The 21,983-nt window shown below is 44.6% G+C and overlaps 1 protein-coding gene across 8 annotated transcripts in view; it reads left to right on the forward strand.

Moving 5' to 3' along the window:
• The window catches only part of dlc1 (DLC1 Rho GTPase activating protein), a 90,608-nt gene that overhangs the window by 66,822 nt on the left and 1,803 nt on the right, over positions 1 to 21,983 (forward strand). For all 8 annotated transcript variants that reach the window (XM_037093167.1, XM_037093176.1, XM_037093183.1 and 5 more), the window contains 12 exons: positions 6,297 to 6,368; positions 7,988 to 8,069; positions 9,190 to 9,253; positions 11,460 to 13,114; positions 14,065 to 14,244; positions 15,758 to 15,917; positions 17,181 to 17,388; positions 17,941 to 18,157; positions 18,542 to 18,656; positions 19,930 to 20,145; positions 21,162 to 21,379; positions 21,755 to 21,928. In XM_037093167.1, the coding sequence (XP_036949062.1) occupies positions 6,297 to 6,368; positions 7,988 to 8,069; positions 9,190 to 9,253; positions 11,460 to 13,114; positions 14,065 to 14,244; positions 15,758 to 15,917; positions 17,181 to 17,388; positions 17,941 to 18,157; positions 18,542 to 18,656; positions 19,930 to 20,145; positions 21,162 to 21,379; positions 21,755 to 21,928 (3,361 nt within the window). The remainder of the gene's footprint in view (positions 1 to 6,296; positions 6,369 to 7,987; positions 8,070 to 9,189; positions 9,254 to 11,459; positions 13,115 to 14,064; positions 14,245 to 15,757; positions 15,918 to 17,180; positions 17,389 to 17,940; positions 18,158 to 18,541; positions 18,657 to 19,929; positions 20,146 to 21,161; positions 21,380 to 21,754; positions 21,929 to 21,983) is intronic.

Genomic DNA, 21,983 nt, shown 5'->3' on the forward strand with positions numbered 1-21,983 from the left:
TCGCTTTTCTGTTTAAAATGAACGTGTTAAATACATTCACCCTAATTTCCTGTTCATCCAGCAGAAATATAGCTCACTTTTAAGCGTAAACAGTATTCTCATCTTCGGTTGCTTTCAGTATGTAAGACTCTGCAGGCTTGCTTACATTTTCTCTCCAACTAAAACAGTCTTGTAGTCGCCTTTAACGTGCAGCGCTGCGGGCTGTCAGATAAGAAATCTCCCCGCTTTGCGCATAACTCTGTGTCTGCGGTGTGCCCACTCACCGGTGGCATATCGCAAGATTTCGCAAAGATTTCAATGCAAATGACGCACGACTCCGTGGAGCCTGCGCTTTTGACTTGATGCAAATCTGTGCTTAAAATCGCCTTTACGCGCACTGGCACGCACCGGACGGGTCGTGTTGGATGGAACTTTCATCCGTGTTGTGAAAAACGAGGTCGAGAAATTGGAATGTTCAGCCTAAGTCGTGTTTAGTGTCTTTTAAGATTATCAGAAGGTGTTGTACCAGTCAGCGACATTTCTGCCATCCCAGTGCCTCCAGTTTGTTTAACTGCTCTGCGCCTTTTGCCTGCCTGACTGCCGACCTTTTGCTGGGGGGGGGTATTGAGGGGATGTGTTGTGGCTGTATAAAAGCCCGTTTTCAGTGCGGTGCTGGCAGGCCCAAGTAGATTTGTGGGCTCTGGCTCTTTGTCTCAACTGTTTTAACTGTTTGTTCCATCACATGGCTCCTTATCAGCTGCCTCCGGTGTGGAACAGATAGGAGCACACAGTGAGGTTCAGTTGAGCAATACAACCATCAAGAACGTGCTCTAAGACACACTTATGATGGAAGCTGGGTGAATATTACCTGCTGTAACCACTAATCTTGGGACTGTCTGACACTGACACTGTCCCTCCACACACACTTGACGAGTGACTCTTTGCAGCAGATGAGCAGTCAAGTTACACAAACACTCACATTTTTCTGTCTTCTATTAGATGTCTCCTAATCTTTCAGCGCGCAGCTGTACTAGATAGGTTAGCAGTTGTGCTGGGAGAGGAGCAAATAAAGGAAACACACCTCATCTGCACTCTTTGTGAAGCAGGAAGTGAGCTTGGGCCTTATCTGAAAGATTTACATCCAGCTGGCACCCTGTTTCTCCATGTCCTGAGAGGAGACATATGTTCATGTTTTGTTCTTACCTTCCCTCTGCTGAGGTTACTCCGGCAGTGCCGGTATCTGTTTCTGAATGAGGGCACACAGTCTGTCATTTGGCCCTGAAAAGCTTATCATAGGTTTTGAATACATCTGGTCACCTGATCCACGTCTAGGACATCTCCGTGTGAGCATAAATCTTTCGTCAGGGGGCGCTGGGTCCTTTGGGGTTAGCTCTGCGATGATCCGTATGGGCCAGCTGTGTGTTGCATTTGTGCCTGCCCCGGCTGGTGGTAGATAACTGGAATGGACCATGGTAGTAACCTCATTATTCTTTCGTGTGTGTGTCAACAGGGCCATAGCTTGAGGCCGGCCAGATGGCGATATTCCTGGCATCGTCTCACTTAGCTAACAGCCAGACCCTCTCAGGGAACACCAGCTGTCTCAAGCATGGAATCACAAAACCTAATACCCATCAGGAAGAAAATCTGTTATCGCCCATCTTGGCATTCCAGTAGAGTACTGGAGGGATTTTACATTGGTCACGTCAAAAAAAAAAGCTGTTGTCTCCAGTTGTCCTGATGCTATGGTACCGATTCAAGCTGTTAAAGACATTTAGATAATTTATTAAATAGTTTAATGGATCATGAATCAGCCAGAAACATGTTTTCTTCAAGTTTAAGAATGTGTCAGGAGTTTGTCCTTGTCACCGCTGAGGTGAAGGACAAACATCGGCAGCATCCAGGCTCCTGCCTTTGCTTGTTGTAGATAACTGCTGAGCCACAGAGTCTGGCCTGCTTTTATCAAATCACCTGTCTAGACCCACTTTGCAGCTCCTTCAGAACAACCCACTCAGACCTCGAGTTGATAAGAACGCTCTTGCCTGCCTTTTGGGTCGTTTTAAAGGCGGCACTTTGAGACCCGGCGATGATCGGGTAATTCCAGATAAGCCACCTCAATTCACAACAGTTGTTAGTCAAGCATTCTTCTCTATCTGCCAACTTCAAAGACGCAGGCCTGTTGATAACTGTATTGAGACTCTTGACCTCCAGTTTGCCATGTATGTAGCAGAGCCTTTGAGGTGGGGAGCAGCATCCTTTGTTTGCTAGCCGCTGACAAACTCCCACTGGAGCTGAGCATTCAGAGTCGGCCAAGCCAGACCCCGCTGCCTCCTGCGATGGAGGGAAACATTGGTCGGCAATTGTGAGAATTTCCTGCCACAGGAAAAGGAGAGAGGAGAAGGGCCGAGCAGAGTCGAAGTAAGCAGAGAGAGGCGAGGTGAGGGTGAGAGCAAGGTAAAGAAAAGCAAAGACTATGATGGATAATTTTAGAAGTCGATACCTCTGGTCAGTGGGTGAAGCTTTAAACCCTGACTGGCCACTCACCAGAACAGCTTTGGGCAAATTCCAGGGGAAAAGCCTCTCGTGATCCATATGAAATCTCTATTAGCATCGGATTTGCTCTTATTAGTCATGTTATCTGCTGATAATCGCTCTCATCTCTCTTTCCCACTGAGAAGGAGTGTGTCTCACTGTGCTGTTTTTGCTCATTCACATCAGCCAGAGCTAATGTGTGGCGAATGTTCCATCTGAAAGGATTTGTCTGCACTTCTATCCAAAAAGTAGTTTGGTGTTTGGTCTTAAATGTGTCTAAATGATCAGAGGAAGTAGCATTTTTTTTCTCCATTTAACTTCTCCTGATGATGATTAAGCCACATATCCACATCTGTCTGTCCCGTGGACCAACGGACATGCTGCAGACTTCCTGTGTGGCCCCCTCAGCAGGACCAGGAGTTCTGATCTGGTCTGTACTCAGATTCAAATCAACCCATCCAGCCATTGACCTTAAGCCAACAAGGCCACAACCGGGGCCAGTAGTAAAACAACCAAACAAGAGAGAGGTTTGGTTTAGCAGAAGGTTATCTTTTGCAGGGAACTACATGCTGCTGTTACCAGATGTTGCTCTGGTGTTTTTGTCTAGTGTGTATTTTAGAATATCTACATTTATCTGCACTGACTATGCTTTCTAACAGTTGCTACAGCATTTAACAAAACAAAACTACATATAAACCAAGTGTCTCCTGAATGTGCTGCTGTGTGGTCAACTGTAGCGTAACGTCTTTGTGAGGATATGTAGTGTTTTCAGTTCTTGCTTTGACTTTTTAGTGCTCTCCTGACTCACATTTGTAATCTGTTGCACTTCAGCCAACTTGGCTCATGTAGCCCAAGTATCAGCATCATTATCAAGGTAGAGGACTTCAGCTTTCTATATGAGCCTTACTCAGTGATTGAACATGTTGAAGTGCTTGCTGTAAGATATATGTTGTCCAGTGTGGCCTCGTAGCTGTGTCTAACCATGAGGACATTTGGTTAGTGCACACAATCACCGGAGCCAGTGTTTGTCTTGGCTGCCTCTCCGTCTATTATCTGGCCAGGAACAAACGAAGGCAGGGCCTTTCAGCCGGGTGGTCGGCGGCCACTGCAGCGCCGCTCAGCTCTCTTCCTGTGAGGGAAGCAGGAAGAGGAAGTGAGGTAGTTCCCTGGCGAGGGCTAAGGAATTGGGTTGAACAGTGAGGGAAGAGAAAAAATAAAATACATCCTTGAATCTCAAGTTATGGAAGCAAACTGAAATATAAAGGATTGGGAGGGGTTCTGTAGGATGACATTTTTATGACTAGAGTGGCTGAGATATTCTTTTAAACCTCTTTTTTTGTGTGTTTTTTTAAAAATCCAGATACAGAAAGTCTATATGTGTGTGTGGCTCTATTGTTAGGTTGTTTGTGCCAGATGCCCCATGCCCCTGTCCACTTCCTGCAGCCAAACAAAAGATAGAAAAATATTCTGGCTTCACTCTGTGAATGAATGGAGACACAATGTGGTGCAGTGACAAATATTATTCAGTTTTATCCATCAGCCCGGTGAATACTGTCATTATTTTGTTTCTTAGGCTCACCAAGCCCACATTATGTCATTGTAAAGTAGATTTGACACACATTCTAGCCCAATGGGGTGTGTCACTTGATAGCTTCCCTCCAAAGGCACTTAATGGATCCCATAGCCCTCTTTTTTGGGGTTTGGGGGTGGAAAGCTAACCATGTGTTTGTATGTCTGATTTGCATTTCAATAGCTTTACTGTCTTTTGAGTGGTTTGTCTTTAAACATGAGGTTGGTCTTTGCAAACACACACAGACTTGCATGTGCACACACACACACATAGATGCACAAGCAAACACAAGAATCTCTAGCCATACGCAGTGCTCGCTTTCAAGAATGCTTGTATAATTACCCTTTGGTTTCTACGTTCCTCTGGGCTCACTACTCTCCAAAAATACTCAGCTCAACACACCCACCAAACACACAGCTTCTGAGGCATTCCATCTCACATCTGCAAGGAAAAGTAGAGCTCATCTGTCAGACACAAAAGTGTTAAAACGTAGTTGTTGATGTGTTATGTGACACTTGGATGCACGCTGGTGTCACAGTGGTTTGTTCAAGGAGTACTGGCCCCTGCAGTGGTAGAGGGGAGACTCTGTCTTGGTCGTGTCACACCTTGTTGTTAGTGGGTTTGTCTGCCGTCTAGGCTTGTTGTTGGTATGTAAATGCTCGTATATGGTGGAGCCCAGACCCCTTTGCAACAGTAGTCTTCTTCTGACATCACTGTCTGTCCGACAGAACTTTGTGGTTACCTTTCTTTTGTCGACATCAAGCCAATTCCAGCTTGTTGATGTCTCACTTGTTTGATTTATTATACACTTATTTATTTATCTCTACCAAAATAGTAAAGAGATCTCCTTTTATGCTCTTGTTCTTGAGCTTGAGCTAAAAAAAAAATATAACAATTACTTGGTGTAATTTAGTCTCAAAATGAGGTGGAACCTGCCCGACTGGAGTTTTAAAGATAAAATAAACTGCTCTGCATCTTTTTACCAGTGGTTACTATTAGCTCAGTCACGCTCAGCCAAACACAGCACCCCTCTAAAAGTGCAAAGAACATTACCACAGAAACTTAAAACTTTCCTGTCTGAAAGTCTGCCTCCACGCAAAGTTCTCATATTGGTAACAGGATTGGCAAGTACTTCCCTTTCGTGTTTTGCAGCCATTCTATATGTTGTCACTTTCATCCATGGTTTACTAGTGTCTCTTCCTGCCTTTGTTCCACTGGTTTTGGTTTACAAGTCTCTCTCAAGGTTGTGCTACATTTGTACTTGCTGTCATTCTACCTAAGAGGACATTGTAAAGTCAACTCCTTAAGGCCTGGAGACATGTTTCTGTCTCTCTGCAAACTGCTTGCTGTGGGGGTGAGGAGGCTGGGGTGTTTGCAGCCATTTGCCATGTGTCGACTAAAGGGACTTAGCAGATAATTGGGAGACATCACTGTGGCTCCTCAAGCACAGTGGACCTCAACATTCAGTCGATACTTAGCATACCAAGCCCAAATGTCACACTCTGTATTTAATGGGGTTATGGACAAGTCTGTCAGGCAGCGTTGGAGAACTGTTGTGGTAACGTTCGATGTACATCTGATATGTCTGTAAAACATTCTTTTCTACATGCATTTTAACCTACAGAGGTTTATGTTGGACATAAGATATTGGCACCATAAGGAAATAGAAGCTGGAGCACATCACTGCATTCAGAAGACAACCCAAAAAAAAGAAAAGAAAAACATAAAACATTCCAATGTCACTAAATGGAATAGTCAAATCTATGTTAAGACCCTTCACACAGGCATTTTCTGTCTGACATTTCTGTGTGAACAACAAAAGCTTCCTCCTTACGTGGTTAAAGAGGTCAGGTGGCACACACTTTGGGTGTGAGGCGAGTGAACACAAGTTGCACAAATGATGCCTTGAGCTCTAGCATTGGACGCATGTGAGAGGAGAGCGTGAGATAGCTAATAAGGTCAAGGAGTTCACATTTGATAAGCTGCTGGCCTGCCGAAGTGCTCTGTTCTCAAATTTTTGTCTTCCTTTGATAATTTCACAGGATTCTCTGGTTTTAAATTGAGCTCATTTACACTTTAGCTCTTGTGTTGCAACAACGTTTTTCAGGTTGGTTTTTTCGTGTTTTTGTACGTGTACTGTAATTTCTTTCCAGTTGAGTTAAAGCATCCTCCAACACCTAACATATCTTCCTATTGTTCCACTTTGTCTCCTCCGCAGAGATCGAAGCCAAAGAGGCCTGTACCTGGCTCCGAGCAGCAGGGTTCCCACAGTATGCCCAGCTTTATGAAGGTAAGGACCCTCATGAGAAACCCCGCCCCCACTCTCCCACCTTACTAGCAATAGTGAACATATAAAGAACCAAAACATTCCACCATTCTTATTGGTGTTAGTATGAAAAAGCCATAGCTGAACTGGGAATAATCACACTGATTTTCAACGTTATGTTGTTTCTTTTGTTTTTTCTTAAACATCTACAAGCTGAAATCATTCAAACAGACAGATTTTTCTGTTTTTCATGAAACTGAAATCACATTATCATCTAAATAAGACTTTAGTAGTCATTCACACTGTGAGTACACAGCCCGTTAGTATTTTGTCCTACTCATTTAGAAGACCACAAAACACCATGCGTCTCTGCAACCAGACACACTACACATGGCATAACATTCCTGAGGAGCAAAAAGGTCTGTGCTTTTTCTAAAGCATCATTACTTTTCTGTGCTCATGCAGTTAAAGCCACACAAACCTTTGCTTCTATATTCCAAACATAAACTATGATGTAACCTCAGCAGTAACTCCAAAGTTCCTTTTTTAATGTGTTAATATTAACACAAAAAATGTTTTCAGCACCCTCTAATGTCACTCATACAATGGCAAATGGTTGAGAAAGAATGCCTTGAGTTTTAAATACACACTCACCAAAATACATCAAACATTCTTTACACTCCATATAGCTGCTCCAGCTGTACTATGAAGCTGCCGGTTGCCGTTACGTAACTACAGGGCGATGATAGCGGGACTATGCTGCCTCTGTCAACAGGTCATTGCTTGTTGCCACTTAACCGTGGAAGGTTTTCCTATTTAAATGGAAAACTCATTGTGTTTCTGCACAGGTGATGAGGCTGTTTTTACACAGACGGCAACACAAAAGTGCAAACCCACAATCAATCACTATGCAGATTTTACACCACTCGCTGGTTTGTCACTTTTCTCTGAGCGAGTTGAGAATTTGTGCCGATGCATGACACATTTTTCCCTTCCTTGTATCCATGGGACAATCTCTATTGTCTGTGCTGTCAAGACTATTGCCCCACTAAAGATAAGCAGACTGATAGGCCTGTTCCAGTACAGTAGGCTAAAGGTGCTGGCGTCCCTTGAATGGCGTTTTCTTATCACCATCGTCCCCCCGAGGGTTTAGAAGCAAGATTCCCATTTTGGGTTGGGTCAGTGCATTCCAGATCTTAAAATCCGTCCGTCCAATCCCTGTAGCAGACAGTAGTGCTTAAATATTCCATCTGATTTAAGGCACACTTTATTTGTATGTCATTAAGGTGAATAAATGATTCTGTTAATGACGCAGACCAGGGGAGAACGAAATTGAAGGAGAAAAGGAAGTGGGACCTTCAGCAGTGCTGGAGTACCTATTGTCATTCTTCAATCAATCCCCCTGTTTTCTCCCTCTGTGCTCCACATCCCCCCTGCCTGCCGAGTCTGAAAGCTGCAGCTGTGTTTGTTTGGTCGGCTAAGACGCTACTTCCTCTTTTAGCTTTTCATCAAGGCTGTATGGGGGGAGATGGTGGGACGGAAGGTGGTGGGTGGGTGTTTGAGTGGGTGGGTATTTTTTAAGGCTAGGGGCTGTATCTTTTGGTTTCATCTGAGCACACTTTTCTGACTCTCGTCCTGTTTAGATGCCCAGTTTCCCATTGACATCTCCTCAGTCACCAGAGACCATGACTTCCTCGATCGGGATGCCATCGAGGCTCTCTGCAGGTGAGATAACAAGTCAAACCCAACCTTCTCTACTTCTTTTCTCCTTCTTCTGATGTTATGCATCATTCCTCTTATTCTTCCTCATTTTCTTTTCTGCGCTATCTCTTGTGAAACCATGAGGGCATGACTTCAAAAGGAGGCACATCTTGGAAAGTTGCTGATGAGATGAAAGAATGACACGATAAGCAGCTTGGAGCCATGCGCTGTACCTTTTCCTCTCATCATTCAGTTTTCTATACCCATACCTTCCTCTCTCGTTATTTTCTTCTTCCTCCAGGGCTGTTTACCTCCGTCATTAGACTCTTTTGTATCGTCCTGCCAAGCACTCTTACCTTTGAATGCAGCATTTCTACTGTCACACAGTGCTCTTTACATTCAGTCTTTCTTTTCATGTTGTAGGAGCCATAGGAAACTTTGCCTCATTTACTGCCCAAAACTTGAGAATTAATTAATGCTTTCAAAGTTTCAGACATGATAAATAACCACAAGTATCACTGAAGAGTACTGGCTTTGCATTCTTGGTTCCCCCGCCATATTAATTTGCATATGAGGAGGACGTTAATGGCTCTTTAATGGAGTCGACTCCTTCATCAGATTCCTACTCTCAATAATAAACCACAGCAGGTGTCCCTCCATACATCTGGAAGCTATCATCTCAATGTCTCCTCTCTTGGCAGCCTTTCACCCCCCTCCCCACAGCCCTAGTTCCCATCCCTTCATCTCTCCATTGTTACATGATCTGCTCTAAGAGCTCTCCAGAGGCTGGACCCCACCACCACCCTCGCTCCCCTTCTCCAGGTGGCTGTGGGGATAAGCTTTCCAACCACCCCCCCCCCCCCCAAGTTGTCGTCGCCACTCCAGCAGATTTCATTCTCCTCGCTCTTCTCTCCTTTTCTGTCTTCCTCTCATTCTCTTCCTGCTCATGTGGGGATTATCCTTCAGCAGCTCATTAGCCAGCTTGGGAGCACCCAGAGCTCCCCCTCTGTCTTTCTCTTCCCCTCTTCAGTTTTTCCGTCGTGTTTCATCTTTTCTTCCATCATACATGCTTTTGGCGATGAGAGGATTTGTGTTTCAGGAGAAAATGTTTTAAATCTCATTTTAAATGTGTTTGTATTTGCAGGAGACTGAACACCCTCAACAAGTGTGCTCTAATGAGACTGGAGATTTCACCACAAAGAAAAAGAGTAAGTGCACATGCTCACGCGTTACCTCCACTCCTTTCCGAAAAGCCCCTTTTGCACTTCTCCTCAACCACAATTGCATTTGCTCACCTCAACCATCAGTTCACTCATGGCCACAGGGCAAAGCTACTTTTTCTCTCATCTTGTTTAATGAGAAGGCACCTGTTGGGTTTATTTCTATATCAAGTGGGCTGTGAGGACCCTAGGGGGAAGGAGGGTAGCTTTAATGTCTGAATGAAGGGGTTGCATTCACCAGAACCTCCCCCTACTCAAGGCTTGCCCCCCCCTTCTAAAATACTTCCTCATACTTCTTTTTCACCATAAATTAATTATCATGCTACTTTTGTGCCACTATTGCAATATGGTTTCTTTTTAAAGTAGCTTTTAGGAGAAAGGCAACACCACACTCTTTCACTCTCAAGGAAACCAGCCTCTTGGAAAGTGTTTTCCCTCTTCAAAGAAAGGAGGATAATTCTATGAATATCTTATTTTAGGTGCCACGTGTTTCAGTCTAGACTGACTTGCACTTAGTGACAACAATCACACCTTTTTACACAAGTCAACCTTAATTCCCTAATTGCGTTAAGTGCTACATAGTAGCATCCTTGTTTTCTGTGTGGTGGTATTCATTAGGTTGACCCCTTCTGCGGGACCTTTCATTTCAGGAGCCAACAGAGAAGAGTTGAAGAATCAAAGAGGTTATTTGCCATCTTTGAGGGATGACACCCCCCCTTTAGACAGCTTAGGAATGCACTGATCTCCTTGTGTCTTAACATTCCCTATCTCTTTAACCTACATATCTCAATTTCTCGCTCCGTTTGATTTGTTCTATCTGCCTAATAATAAATAGCTTTCATTCTGCAGACTCCTTGTGAGGTTCAGTGTTTGTGTTTTGGTGAGTTCAGATACTAGATATGGCTTTAAGAAGCTGAAGAGATGGTTGGTGTTTAAATGTGGCCTGGGGTTTGATTTCAGGAGCTTTGACTCCACTTTGATTAGGAACTGTGAAGGAATCTCCTTTGGAATCTCCCATTTCAGCATGTGTGAAGGTTGATATCTTTGTCATAGATAAAGATTGCCAGTACCAGTATATCATGACTGTCTCACCCTCAGTGTGTGTGTGTGTGTGTGTGTGTGTGTGTGTGTGTGTGTGTGTGTGTGTGTGTGTGTGTGTGTGTGTGTGTGTGTGTGTGTGTGTGTGTGTGTGTGTGTGCGCGCGCGCGCGTACACAGACAGGGGATAAAGACTGTATGGGGGAATGACCCCAGTCTGGCCGGCTGCATTGTGAGCAATGGGGGTCATAGTGGAATTTCCTGAACTCCCTCCAGGCCCTGAGATAGATTAACCAAACCGGGGGGAGGTGTGTGCCTTTTTTGGAAGGTGCATGTGCACTATTTTTGATTGAGTATTGTTTAGTCCATGCAGTCAGGAAGTGACTGAGACATGTTTACTAGCTGACGGTCTTTGCTTGATCAAGTGACAAGACCTCGGTTTAGGATAACTTCACCCAAAACTGTTGTCTTATCACACCACAGGTATGTTATATATCAGAGGAATTCCTCTTTAGAAGCTGTTATGTAAAGGTTTTTGTGATGTGAAGGAATCCTACAACCAAATCAGTGTGTTTCTCAGTTATTATTAATGAAGTTTAGGCATCCAGTAGCTTACTGCAGGTGATCTAAACCAGTGCAAATCAAGCAATTTTATAATTAAAGTATAATAGTGTAGTATGATAATAATAATTATAACAATAACAACAACAACAACAACTTGTTATTATTACTATTGATGGAGCGACTTTGAAAACAGCTTGGACAGAGAAAAGCCGGACACTCAAGAGACAGTATAACAAGATAAATGTCTAAAAAACAATAATATATAGTGAAGTAAATAAACGGTGAAGCTCCATTAAGAATGAAAAGGCAGAATATAATTAACAACAAGCGGACAAAGAGGCTAATGATTATGACATGATACCCATAAAAATTGGAACTTGACGTGAATGTGCAGAATGAAGGAGAAGAAGTGTGAAAGTCCAGCCATTATAGAATAAATTCCATAACTCCAGAAAGTTTCCTGGACCAAGGTGAGGAATGTTGGAGAATAAATGGAAAACGTAGCTGTACATAATGTCTTCTTCTCATTTTTCCCTTCTCTTCTTGCTATTCCCACCCCCCTCTCTCTTATCCACTCCTTCTCCCCTCTCCAGAGTGAGGACTCAGATGAGGACGAGCCTTGTGCCATCAGTGGCCGCTGGACCTTCCAGAGGGACAGCAAGCGCTGGTCCCGTATGGAGGAACTGGAGGTTTTTTCCACACTGGCGACAGATGCTGCCTCGCCCCCTTTCCCGAAGGATCAAGTATCCCAGAAAGGCAAACTCACCCTGTGTGAAGGCAACAGTTCGGAAAGTGTCCTGACCGACCTCAGTGAGCAGCCTGAAGTAGGCTCTCTCCACAGCAGTGGGAGTGGAGGAAGAGGTGAGGAGAAGAGCCATGGTGCAACCCTGACAACTGAGGCTCTGCCCGCCGGTGCCACTCGTGCCAGCTCTGTAGCTAGCATGTGTTCGTCGTCAGGCACAGGCGGGTCAGGATGTGCTAATGAGGACTCTTTGTCTGATGGGATGCCTCCATCGCCTCTGGAGACACTTGGACAGTTCACCTTTGATGTGAAAATGGGTATGAGCGGAATGGGAGGAAGTCTGGATAGAGGAGGAGGCAGCGGCAAAAGCACTCGCTCAAGAGCGAAGAGCTTCCTCAAGAGGATGGAGAGTCTACGACTGCGAAGTGGCACCACCTCCAAGAGAAAGAAAAAGGGCAGCACCGGCGGAGGGAAGATAGAAATCAGCGGCCCTGTCATCAAAGAGGGTCTGGATGATGACAAGTTGCGGAGGCTCAACTGCGTGGACATCTCTAGTATGAACCTCAACCACAACCTCAATCACCACCGCAATCCCACTCAGACTATGACACTTAACAGGAATCGCTCTGTATCCTACTCCACTCAGACCAGCAATGGCAGCACTGGGAGCACAGGGAGCAGCCAGTCCGAAGCCAGCAGTGGAAGTGCAGTGAGCACACCGAGCCCAGTGACTCGTGCTCGCAGCCACAGCACAGCGGCAGGCTCTAGTAAGAGAGGAGGAATGTATTTGGAGGGTTTTGATCCTTTCAGCATTCCCCAACAAGATCGGCAGCCAACACCCCCACCCAAATCTGCCCCGCCCATCCCCTGTCAAGCCAGTAATGGGATGACAGTTGATGAGCAGAACCGGAGGAACAACTTCAGTGTGCGCGAGAACAGCAGGCAGACAGAAGAAGAAGAAGAGGAAGAGGAAGAGGAGGGCATGATCTTTTTCTACTTACCTGAGGGTCACAAGCCTGGAACCTTCCCCAAAGCCCTGCAGGACGGGAGTTCACGCAGCTACAACGATAACGGGAACTCAGTGATCCTCAGGGGGCGGCAGAGTAGACGCCAGCACCGTGGCTCCTCAGGCTCCGTCGACAGTCGGCTTAGTTTTTATGACAACGTCCCCTACACGGAGAGAGAGGAGGAGGACGAGGGGGATGAGCGCAAACTGGAGCAAGTGCTGCAACACGTCAGCGGCCTGCAGCGGTTCGTTAACGCCTGGTCAGAGGCTGTGGCCGGGGAAGAGGAGGAGGAGGATGAAGAGGAAGAGGAAGAAGGAGACTCAGACTCTGCACTGGACTCAGCCTCGCCATGTCCATCATCCCCCTTGCAGAACCGACTGGAGGAGACAGAAAACGGAAGTGACCAAGACAGTACAGGGAACCCACTGGGCGAGGGAGAGGACGGGATGAGAGAGAGGAGAGATTCTGGCGTTGGGGCATCCCTAACCAGAACCAGCAGGTCAGTAAAGACCATCTGAATTGTCTAAACATCAAAACAACTACCTCTCATAGTGTGTTGTAGGGGCTGGACGGCTGATGAGTTTAGATTGTAATCGATCATGAAGGAATCCAGATGTAATATCTTCTGTTTCCAGACTTCATATAACCTCTTTGACTAGCAAATCAGAGCTTTTTGAACAATCACAATGTGAGTGTTATAGCCAACTAGATGGCTATGCCATGGTGGTTGCAGGTGGTGGTGATGGTTTGGACAGGCTTTCTTGGCTGATGTAAAAACAAGCAAAAATGTGACAAAAATATTGTAAGAGATTTTTTTAAAGAATAAATCATTTTCTACCATTCCTCTGTCGAAAATTTGAAAGATAACCCACCTTTATCTTAATTTTTCATACTCATTGTTCTTGTTCGATTGAACTGAAGATTCAACCTGCTGCTTCCAAAGAGGCTCATGCTTTTTTCTTCTTCTGTAAAACTCACGCCAATTATGTTAACATTATGGTATCTCATGAAAACGCTTAAGGATAACATAGGAAGACAAACACTGAGGTAGCGACAACAAAAGAGTTTGCTAAGAAAGTGACAGCAAATGATAAAATGATAAACAGCGGGACACGCCGAGACTTCCCTCCTTACGTAATGCTGTTGCTGAATACACAGGAATGCTGCTTGGTCTCCATGGGGACTGCTGCTGTTCCTTCAAGAATCCACAGGCAGAATTACATTTGGGGGGGTGTGGGTTTTTTGAGTTTTAAGCAGTCTCTTGATTGATGTGTACATAAACCCTTGTAATCCCTAAACCGATCACTTTGTTGTGTGTTGCTGTGTTTAGTTTATGTGTACGCAAAAGCATGACGTAGATCCCAAGACTTTAACTGCTCCTTTTTCAATCAACATTCTTCTTCTCACATCTCAGTTTTTTTTCCCTCCCTCTCCTGCCCCGCACTCCAGGCCGCAGAAACTCCGCTGGCCGAGCTTCCAGAACTCCCACCGGCCCAGCTCGGCTTCAGCCCAGCTCCAGATTAGCTGCCAGTCTGTGCTTCAGATGAATCTGCTCCAGAAGCTCTCCCTGCTGCAGCTCACTGCTCTGCTGGAGAAACACACCCCTACAAACAAACATGGCTTCAGCTGGTGAGTGGAAAACTCAATTTCAAGTAGTGATTTTTGTTTGTTCATGTTGCCCTTAAAGATATGCATTCGGCCATCCGTCCATCGAACTACTACCCCTCCCAGTCCCCTCCATCTGCAGGTTGTTGTATAGCATGGTGACGGCTGTCCACAGAGGTTGGGTTTCACATTCTTTTCCCAGGCCCGTAATTGCTGGGAAGGGGTGTACATTGTCTTTTTCTCAACGGGGCAATCATGGCGGTTCACACACATGGTGTTACAAGAGCTGGAGGCTGGAAATTATCCCTCCACCTCTACCTTCTCAACCACTTCTACATTATTGGACTGGCCTCACTTTATGCTGCGGTAGCACCAGATATCCTCCTTGTTAGTTGCATCCAGAGCCTAGCTTCTGCTTTTACTTTTCATCTTTATTCCTGGCCCTATTCCGTTTCTGTTTCATCTGAGGTTAGATACTGGGGAACAGTCTTATTTGTTAGGTCATGTGATAGGGAACTAAACTGTGCATTAAATGACATAGCTTAGACTTAGTTTTGTTGACTATAAATAATACAGGACAGAATATATATTCGAGTTAAACAAGAACTTGTTTTTTAACATCTGAAGGAAGTTTTTACAATGAAATACAAAATGAAATGAAATGGAAAAATCAAATAATTTTCTTGTGTTTTTCCATCTACACTGCCTCTTGTACCTGAGGCCTTCCTTTGACAGGAGTGGAAAGCGTTATGACCTCAGCTCGTCTTATGACAGGCTGAAAGACAGAGGCCACTTGTTGGCAACTGGAGGCCCACACATATTCAGAATTCCAAGCCAGGATCATAATATACCTCTTTCTCCATTTATCCCAAACTGCGGTTCGACTAAGCACTCAGAGTCTTGTGAACGCCTGCTCCTACAAAGACCAACTTATCCTGAGTCACGCATAGCGTATCTCCGCTAAACACACTCACACCCATGCAGATAGATACACAGACATAAATCTGTGCATGCATTCTTGAATGTCTCAGCTCTGGACTATGTGGTTACTCTGGACTCAGTGCTCACTTGCACTCAGTGGCGTGCACACACATACGTGCACACAGCATAACAAAAAGTGAGACAGGCACTTTGTGCGGATGTATAAAGCAGTGGGATCCTCCCCTTGTGACACCCCGGTGTACATCCCACATCCCCCCTCACCCTGTTTATCCCACCCCTCTCATAAACCTGGAGACAGGCCCCTGCAGCCGCTTGGTTCCTTCTTCACACACACACATAAAACACATAAACACACACATTTTGGTCAGCAGGCAAATTGTTATAGGTATTTTTTTCTGTCAGGCTGATTTAATGGAAAAACAATTGTTAAATTGTTTCTGTTGTAGCTATCTTGAGTCAAAATTGTAAATATCACTCAGTGTCCTGAATGATACAACCTGATCCTGAGCATGATATTGTTGACATAATTAAAGAAATCTTTTTACAGCTGAACAGATATTGATGAGTTTTCTTTTCTTGTGTGTGTGTGTTGCAGGGCTGTGCCAAAGTTTATGAAGCGGATCAAGGTGCGTGACTACAAAGACAGGAATGTTTTCGGTGTGCCCCTACAAGTCATCGTCCAGCGGACAGGCCAGCCCCTCCCGCAAGGAATCCAGCAGGCCATGCGCTATTTACGTAACCAGTGCCTTGACCAGGTAACATAAAGTACACAAATAAACACACATATATAGATATATGTGTACATAAGCCTGTGCATATACGGTAATTGCAGTCTACACGTAACCTCAAATTTCCTGCCAGCCTGTCATTAAGGTTTAAGCACCATTTTCAGTTTCCACTGCAAAGAGAAAAAGCTTCGTCTTTAAGGTGCTTTAGTTATATAATATCAGAATTTAGGACATCTGCAGTCAGTCATACATTCAACCCTATTTTTTTTTTATCTGGACATTATGTAAGATGGAGTTGTGAATTGGAAAAAGCCTGATACCCACACATGTCGGTGTGTGTGTATATAGTTTCTGTCTTCCCACTTTTCTCTCTTCTCTCTGTCAGACATTCACTGAAGCGGGAAGGCCTGGATAGAGTCATAGTGCACAGCTGTTAAATCATGGTGTCTGGATGTTTAATCCAGAGACATTATGAAAGATTTATCTCCGTGTGTGTGTTTGCATTGTCACAACCCAACTCATGGCTGGGTGGAAAGGGGGCAAACACACAAAAGTTGTAACTATAGATAAAGTTATTTTACATACGTAGAAGAAAATTAAGAAAGAAATACAGCAAAACCAAACAGTGAGGTTGGAAGCAAGGATATGAGTTTCAAGACGGTTTTTAAAAAGCCCTGGCACACAGGGCCAAGGTGTTGCCAGTGCTGCTGATGACCATCTGCAAAGAAAGCTGTCACACAAACCAACTAATTGGCAGATGGGGTGGAGAGGGTCATTGCCACATACAGAAAGGAAAGACAGAAGGATTCTGGGCAATATGGCTATTAATGGAGGACATAACAGAAAACAGTGATGGTGTTCTCTTCGAAGCAGGACAAGGCACCTCTGTTGGGAGGTGGGGAAAGCTCAGGGAAAATATTCAGGCTGGGCAAGCCAAATGTCTTTTTCTCTTTTCCTCCCCAACATTGCCAAAAGGCCACTCATGATTCAGTATAGATTGCCCATTGGGTGTCAAGCAGCTTCTTGTAACAGTCAACATGATCTGCTGTGATGTAACAATATTGACTGTAAGCTCTGGATTTGTAGATAAGTAAGGGATTTTAGTTTCAATGATAACAACCTGTAGCTTTTTAAGACTTTTTTTTTCTATGTGCTTTAATCACCTTAGATAGGCCGTAATGATAGGATCAAACTCATGGTAATACTGAAACTAATAAGGGAATTACAGTTCAGATCAGACTGCTCATGCCATAACCTTCTCTCTCTTTGTCCTTAACTCTTGTTTTCCAGGTGGGTCTTTTCCGGAAATCGGGAGTTAAATCCCGTATCCAAGCTCTTCGCCAGATGAACGAGGCGAGCGGCGCAGACGGGGGAGGAGTCAACTACGAGGGCCAATCTGCGTATGACGTCGCAGACATGCTGAAGCAGTACTTCAGAGATTTGCCAGAACCGCTGCTCACCAGCAAACTGTCTGAGACCTTCCTCCAGATTTATCAGTGTAAGAATGCAAACACATGAATTATAAACAAAGTCTTGCAAAGGTATCCAGATGCAGTCACACATGGCTTTACTTCACAGCCACAGAGAATTGGATGACATTTTATTGCTTTAGAGCTGTGCGTGCTTGCCTGCCATGGAGCAAGAAATTGTGAAACTGTAAAAAAAAGAAAACAAACAAGATGAGTGCAGGAAATACCTGTGGAATGAAGTGATACATGTGATGCAGTATGGGTTCATCCTTCTGTGACTCAACATAGAGCTCAGGTTCTGGTCTGGGTGATTGTAATAGCTGCATTAGGAACTGTTTATATAAGGTAATACAAAACCAGTCCTGTGCATAAAGTGTGAAGCATATAGTGTATACACACATATGTAGGCTTATATAACACACTTAGCTCAACACAGATCCCTTCATAGCTCATTCCTGGCAGGCTCAAGTTAACCCATGAACACAAAAATCTTGACATAACACTGCATGACAGTGTAAGTGAGTCTTTTTTGCTAATATCATATTAAATAAAAGCTACAACATCCCCCTCTTCTTCTCCAGACATGCCTAAAGAGCTCCGCCTGCAGGCGGTACGCGCCGGCGTGCTGCTGCTGCCCGACGAGAACCGCGAGGCACTGCGGACGCTGCTGTGTCTGCTGAGCGATGTGACGGCCAGCGTGGGCGAAAACCAGATGACGCCCACCAACCTGGCAGTTTGTCTGGCGCCGTCTCTTTTCCACCTCAACACCCTGCGACGCAAGGAAAGCTCCTCGCCAAGGTGTGTGTCCACTGTAATCATTGGCCTTATTTTGATTGCTGTCAATGACGCAGTTATTGTGTCAGCAGCTGTGTGCTGTACAGGAAAGGGTCACTCAAAAGAAACAAAAGAGCAGGATATTATAGATGGAGGAGAAGAAAATGGAAGAGAGCCTAGTTTGAGGGAGGAGGAGGCGAGAGAGACGTAGGAAATAAAACTTTATTTTTACCTATACCTAATTAAGAAGCATGCTTTGTGTTATATTTGGCAGGAGACGGTTCATCAGGTATAACACAGCAAAACGGGTCTCACTTTTGTTCCCTTTGCCCTCTATAATGTGGATGATTGATGCTGTTGCTAATTTTATTGTGTCTACTTGTCTTTTTTCCTCTTTGTCGACTAAAGGGTGATGAACAGGAAGCAGAACCTGGGAAAGCCGGACCAGAGAGACCTGAATGAGAACCTGGCTGCCACTCATGGCCTGGCACACATGATCCAGGAGTGCAGGAAACTCTTCCGGGTTAGTAGTTGAATGCATACCCTGAAAAGTCAGTGTGAACATGAAAAGCTGAAGAAGTCACACAAGGTTTGCTGATGGATGATTACAATCCCAGTTCCCATAAACTTGTGACATTAAGTAAAACTTAAATAAAAACTGAATGGTGATGGTGTTCTTGAACCCATGTTGCTAGCATCAAATTCAGAATAAGCATATATATATTTATACAAAAATCTATTTAGTTAATGAGTTAAAACATTAAATATATTGTCTTTGTACTGTTTGTAATTGAGTGCATGTTAAAAAAAAGAAATTGTCAATATCTGTTTTATTTGTGTTTTGCACAGCATCCCAACTTTCTGGGAATCAGGGTTGTATTTGGCAAACTGCACAATGAAGTTTGCTGACAGAATGAATGTCACCTCTGAGTCATTGTACCATGCCAAACACCTTTAGTCCCTTTGTTTGCCCGACAAACAAACACAGCCCCAGTTACATAACTCACTGATCCATTCATGCTGTCATTTGCTCAAGCAGTGTTATGATTACGTAAAGTGAATGTGCCAACCTGTCCTGTCCTGTTGTGCAGAATTGGACTTCACTTCTAACCAACCTCAAGCATTTGTTAAAGAATTTAAAAGAACAACATGGTCCCAAAAACCCTTGAATCCACCACACGGAGAGCACTTGACTGGATAAACAGGAAATAATCAGCAAACTACACTTTTCCTAATCCAATTTCAGTCCCATTCAGCCTAAACCATCCCTCTGCCCAGTGCAGTCTCCTCTGACATGCTACAGTGAGCGCTAAAAGGCTGCATACTGTGGGTCATTACTGTTCAAAGTTTAATTAGATTGTGGGAGCGCTTCCTGGCTTCCTGTCATGTTCACATCACACAACAAGCAAACTCAATTACCTCCCTAATCATTTTTATTTTAATTAGATTTCTAATAAGAATATGAAGCATGATATAACCGACTAATTTGACTCCATTTTTAAGATCCTTTATTATCGAATGAAAATCCTTTTTTTAGACAGTAACATTGTTACTGCTCAGTTCAACCTGAAAGAGGCCAGGTACAAACAGACAGAGAGAATAAGGGGTGGGGGGAAATAGGAGATGTTTCCTTTTTTAATTGTTTTACATGCAATACTGTTTCCTGTTAATGTAATGAAGGTGGAGATGCCTGACAAAAATAAAACATGAAGGAGAGACTTAAAGCTAATCACTCTCATCTAGAGACATACATAACTGAACGACCGAGCCTCATTGTCCTCCTTCTTCTCCCACAGATCCCAGAGGAGATGAGCCGCTGCAGGAACTCGTATGTGGAGCAGGCGCTGCTGCCACGGCGCCTGGAGGATCTCGCTGGCGAAGAGGCCGGGCAGGGAGGTTACAGAACCTGCCTACAGGACAGCCTGGACGCCCTCCTCAAAGAGGCAAAGGACAAGTTTAAAGGCTATGACAGCTGCTCCACACCCGAGCATGCCGAGCTGGCCTGCAGGAAGGTAAAAACAGCTCGCTGCAGTTCTTTTTTTATTTCACCCATATGGCTGCTTTCAGTGTGTTTGTTTGTGGCAGAGGATGATACAGTGAAAATCAAAGTCATGAAAGATAACTTCATGAGAGAAAAAACAGCATCGGTCCATCTGTCACCATCAATGAAGCACACGTCGTCTTTTCAACTATCTGTGTTTCCTGTCTCCTCCAAACTCTCTCCTGCTTCTCTAAATATCTCATGGAAAACCAGCACTTAGGGTTTCCTGTATAGAAACACATCCGTGTGAAACTGGCCTGGCCCTTGGCTTCTCATTGCTATCCCAGTACTGGACTCTCTCCCAAAATGACATCAGCCTGACAGGGACACATACACAACCTCACCATTATCCCAGGCCTACATTTCCTGTGTCTACTGTGCGAGGGCCCAGTATGAGGTTATCTTTTCTCCAGTTTGAGAGTCACAAGGCGCAGAGAGTGCGTTCTTTATCAGCCACTGGCATAACGGAGCAGCTGACTTGGCTAAAGAGCAACAGGAGGTCCTGAAACACAGGCTGACTGTTGTGTATTAAATTATTACTTGATAACCACTTCTAATTTCTGTTAACAGGACTGATAAGATTAGTATTGCAAGGAAGCTGAAATGGAATGTTTACCAGTTTTTCAGGGCCGGTACCGATACTAGTCAGTATCGGCATTGATCCTGAAAAAAATCTGAATGGTTGATCCCACTTTGATGTCCCACACTGTGATAAATTTCAACGTTTTGTTCAGAAGTGTGCAAAATAATATTTATTTAAGAGAAACGTTCTCAATAAAACCTCATTAGTACCAAGGCCTTCCTTCAGGACTCAGGCGTCACTATGAATCGTCCTTGGTTCCCATCAGGTGGGGACATTTCATCTCCAGTTTCTCTCTCCCCTTATTTCCTGACATCTCTCCACTGTCAAATAAAGTCAGAAAATGCACACAATTATTTAAAAGGGAACTGTTTTTAAACTAATTGGACTTCAATCTGTTTCTCCAGGTGCATGATGGTTTTCCCCTGCGGCTGTGGAAGGTGACTGTGGAGCTGCCTGCTACTGCCGAGGAGGTTCTGACGCGCCTGCTGCGGGAGCAGGGCCACTGGGACGAGGACCTGCTCGAGTGCCGGACGGTGGAGACCCTGGATGAGAGGACAGAGGTCTACCAATACGTCAGGAACACCATGGCGCCGCATCCTACCAGAGACCACCTGGTGCTCAGGTAGACATGCTGACACCCTCCTCCTCCTCCTCATCTGTCTCAAGTATTCATCACAGCTAACAGATTGATGGTTGTTAACAGCATATTTAGCCGACATTGGTGGCATTGTGCATGCACAATGTTAGTGCTTCATATGTCTTTGACATGCCAACGCCTCCCAACTCATTGGTTGCCATGCTCTATTGGTCCTGTTTCTGTCTTGATAATACCACATGTAGACAGAGAAGCAGAGACTCATGTCTGTGGTGATGTTTCTGTCCATCCATTAGAAAATGTATCTCGCGCAAAGCAAAACTGTATGGAAATTTCTTTTTAGTTGAAGTTCTGCTCTGATTTTTATGTCTTTTAATCCAAACTCTTGTCTCGCTCCAACAGAACATGGGTAACAGACCTGCCAAAGGGAGCATGTGCACTGGTGTGTACATCTGTGGAACATGAAGGCGCACCTGTTGTAGGCGTTCGGGCCAATGTCCTCACCTCACGTTACTACATCGAGCCCTGCGGAGCCAACAAGTGCAGACTCACCCATATTTCCCGGATTGACTGCAGGTGAGAGAAAGACTGACAGGAGCAAAGACACATTTTGGGGTTATTTAATGTCTTT

The sequence above is a fragment of the Acanthopagrus latus genome, chromosome 1, assembly GCF_904848185.1.
Source record: "Acanthopagrus latus isolate v.2019 chromosome 1, fAcaLat1.1, whole genome shotgun sequence".
NCBI classification, from domain to species: Eukaryota; Metazoa; Chordata; class Actinopteri; order Spariformes; family Sparidae; genus Acanthopagrus; species Acanthopagrus latus.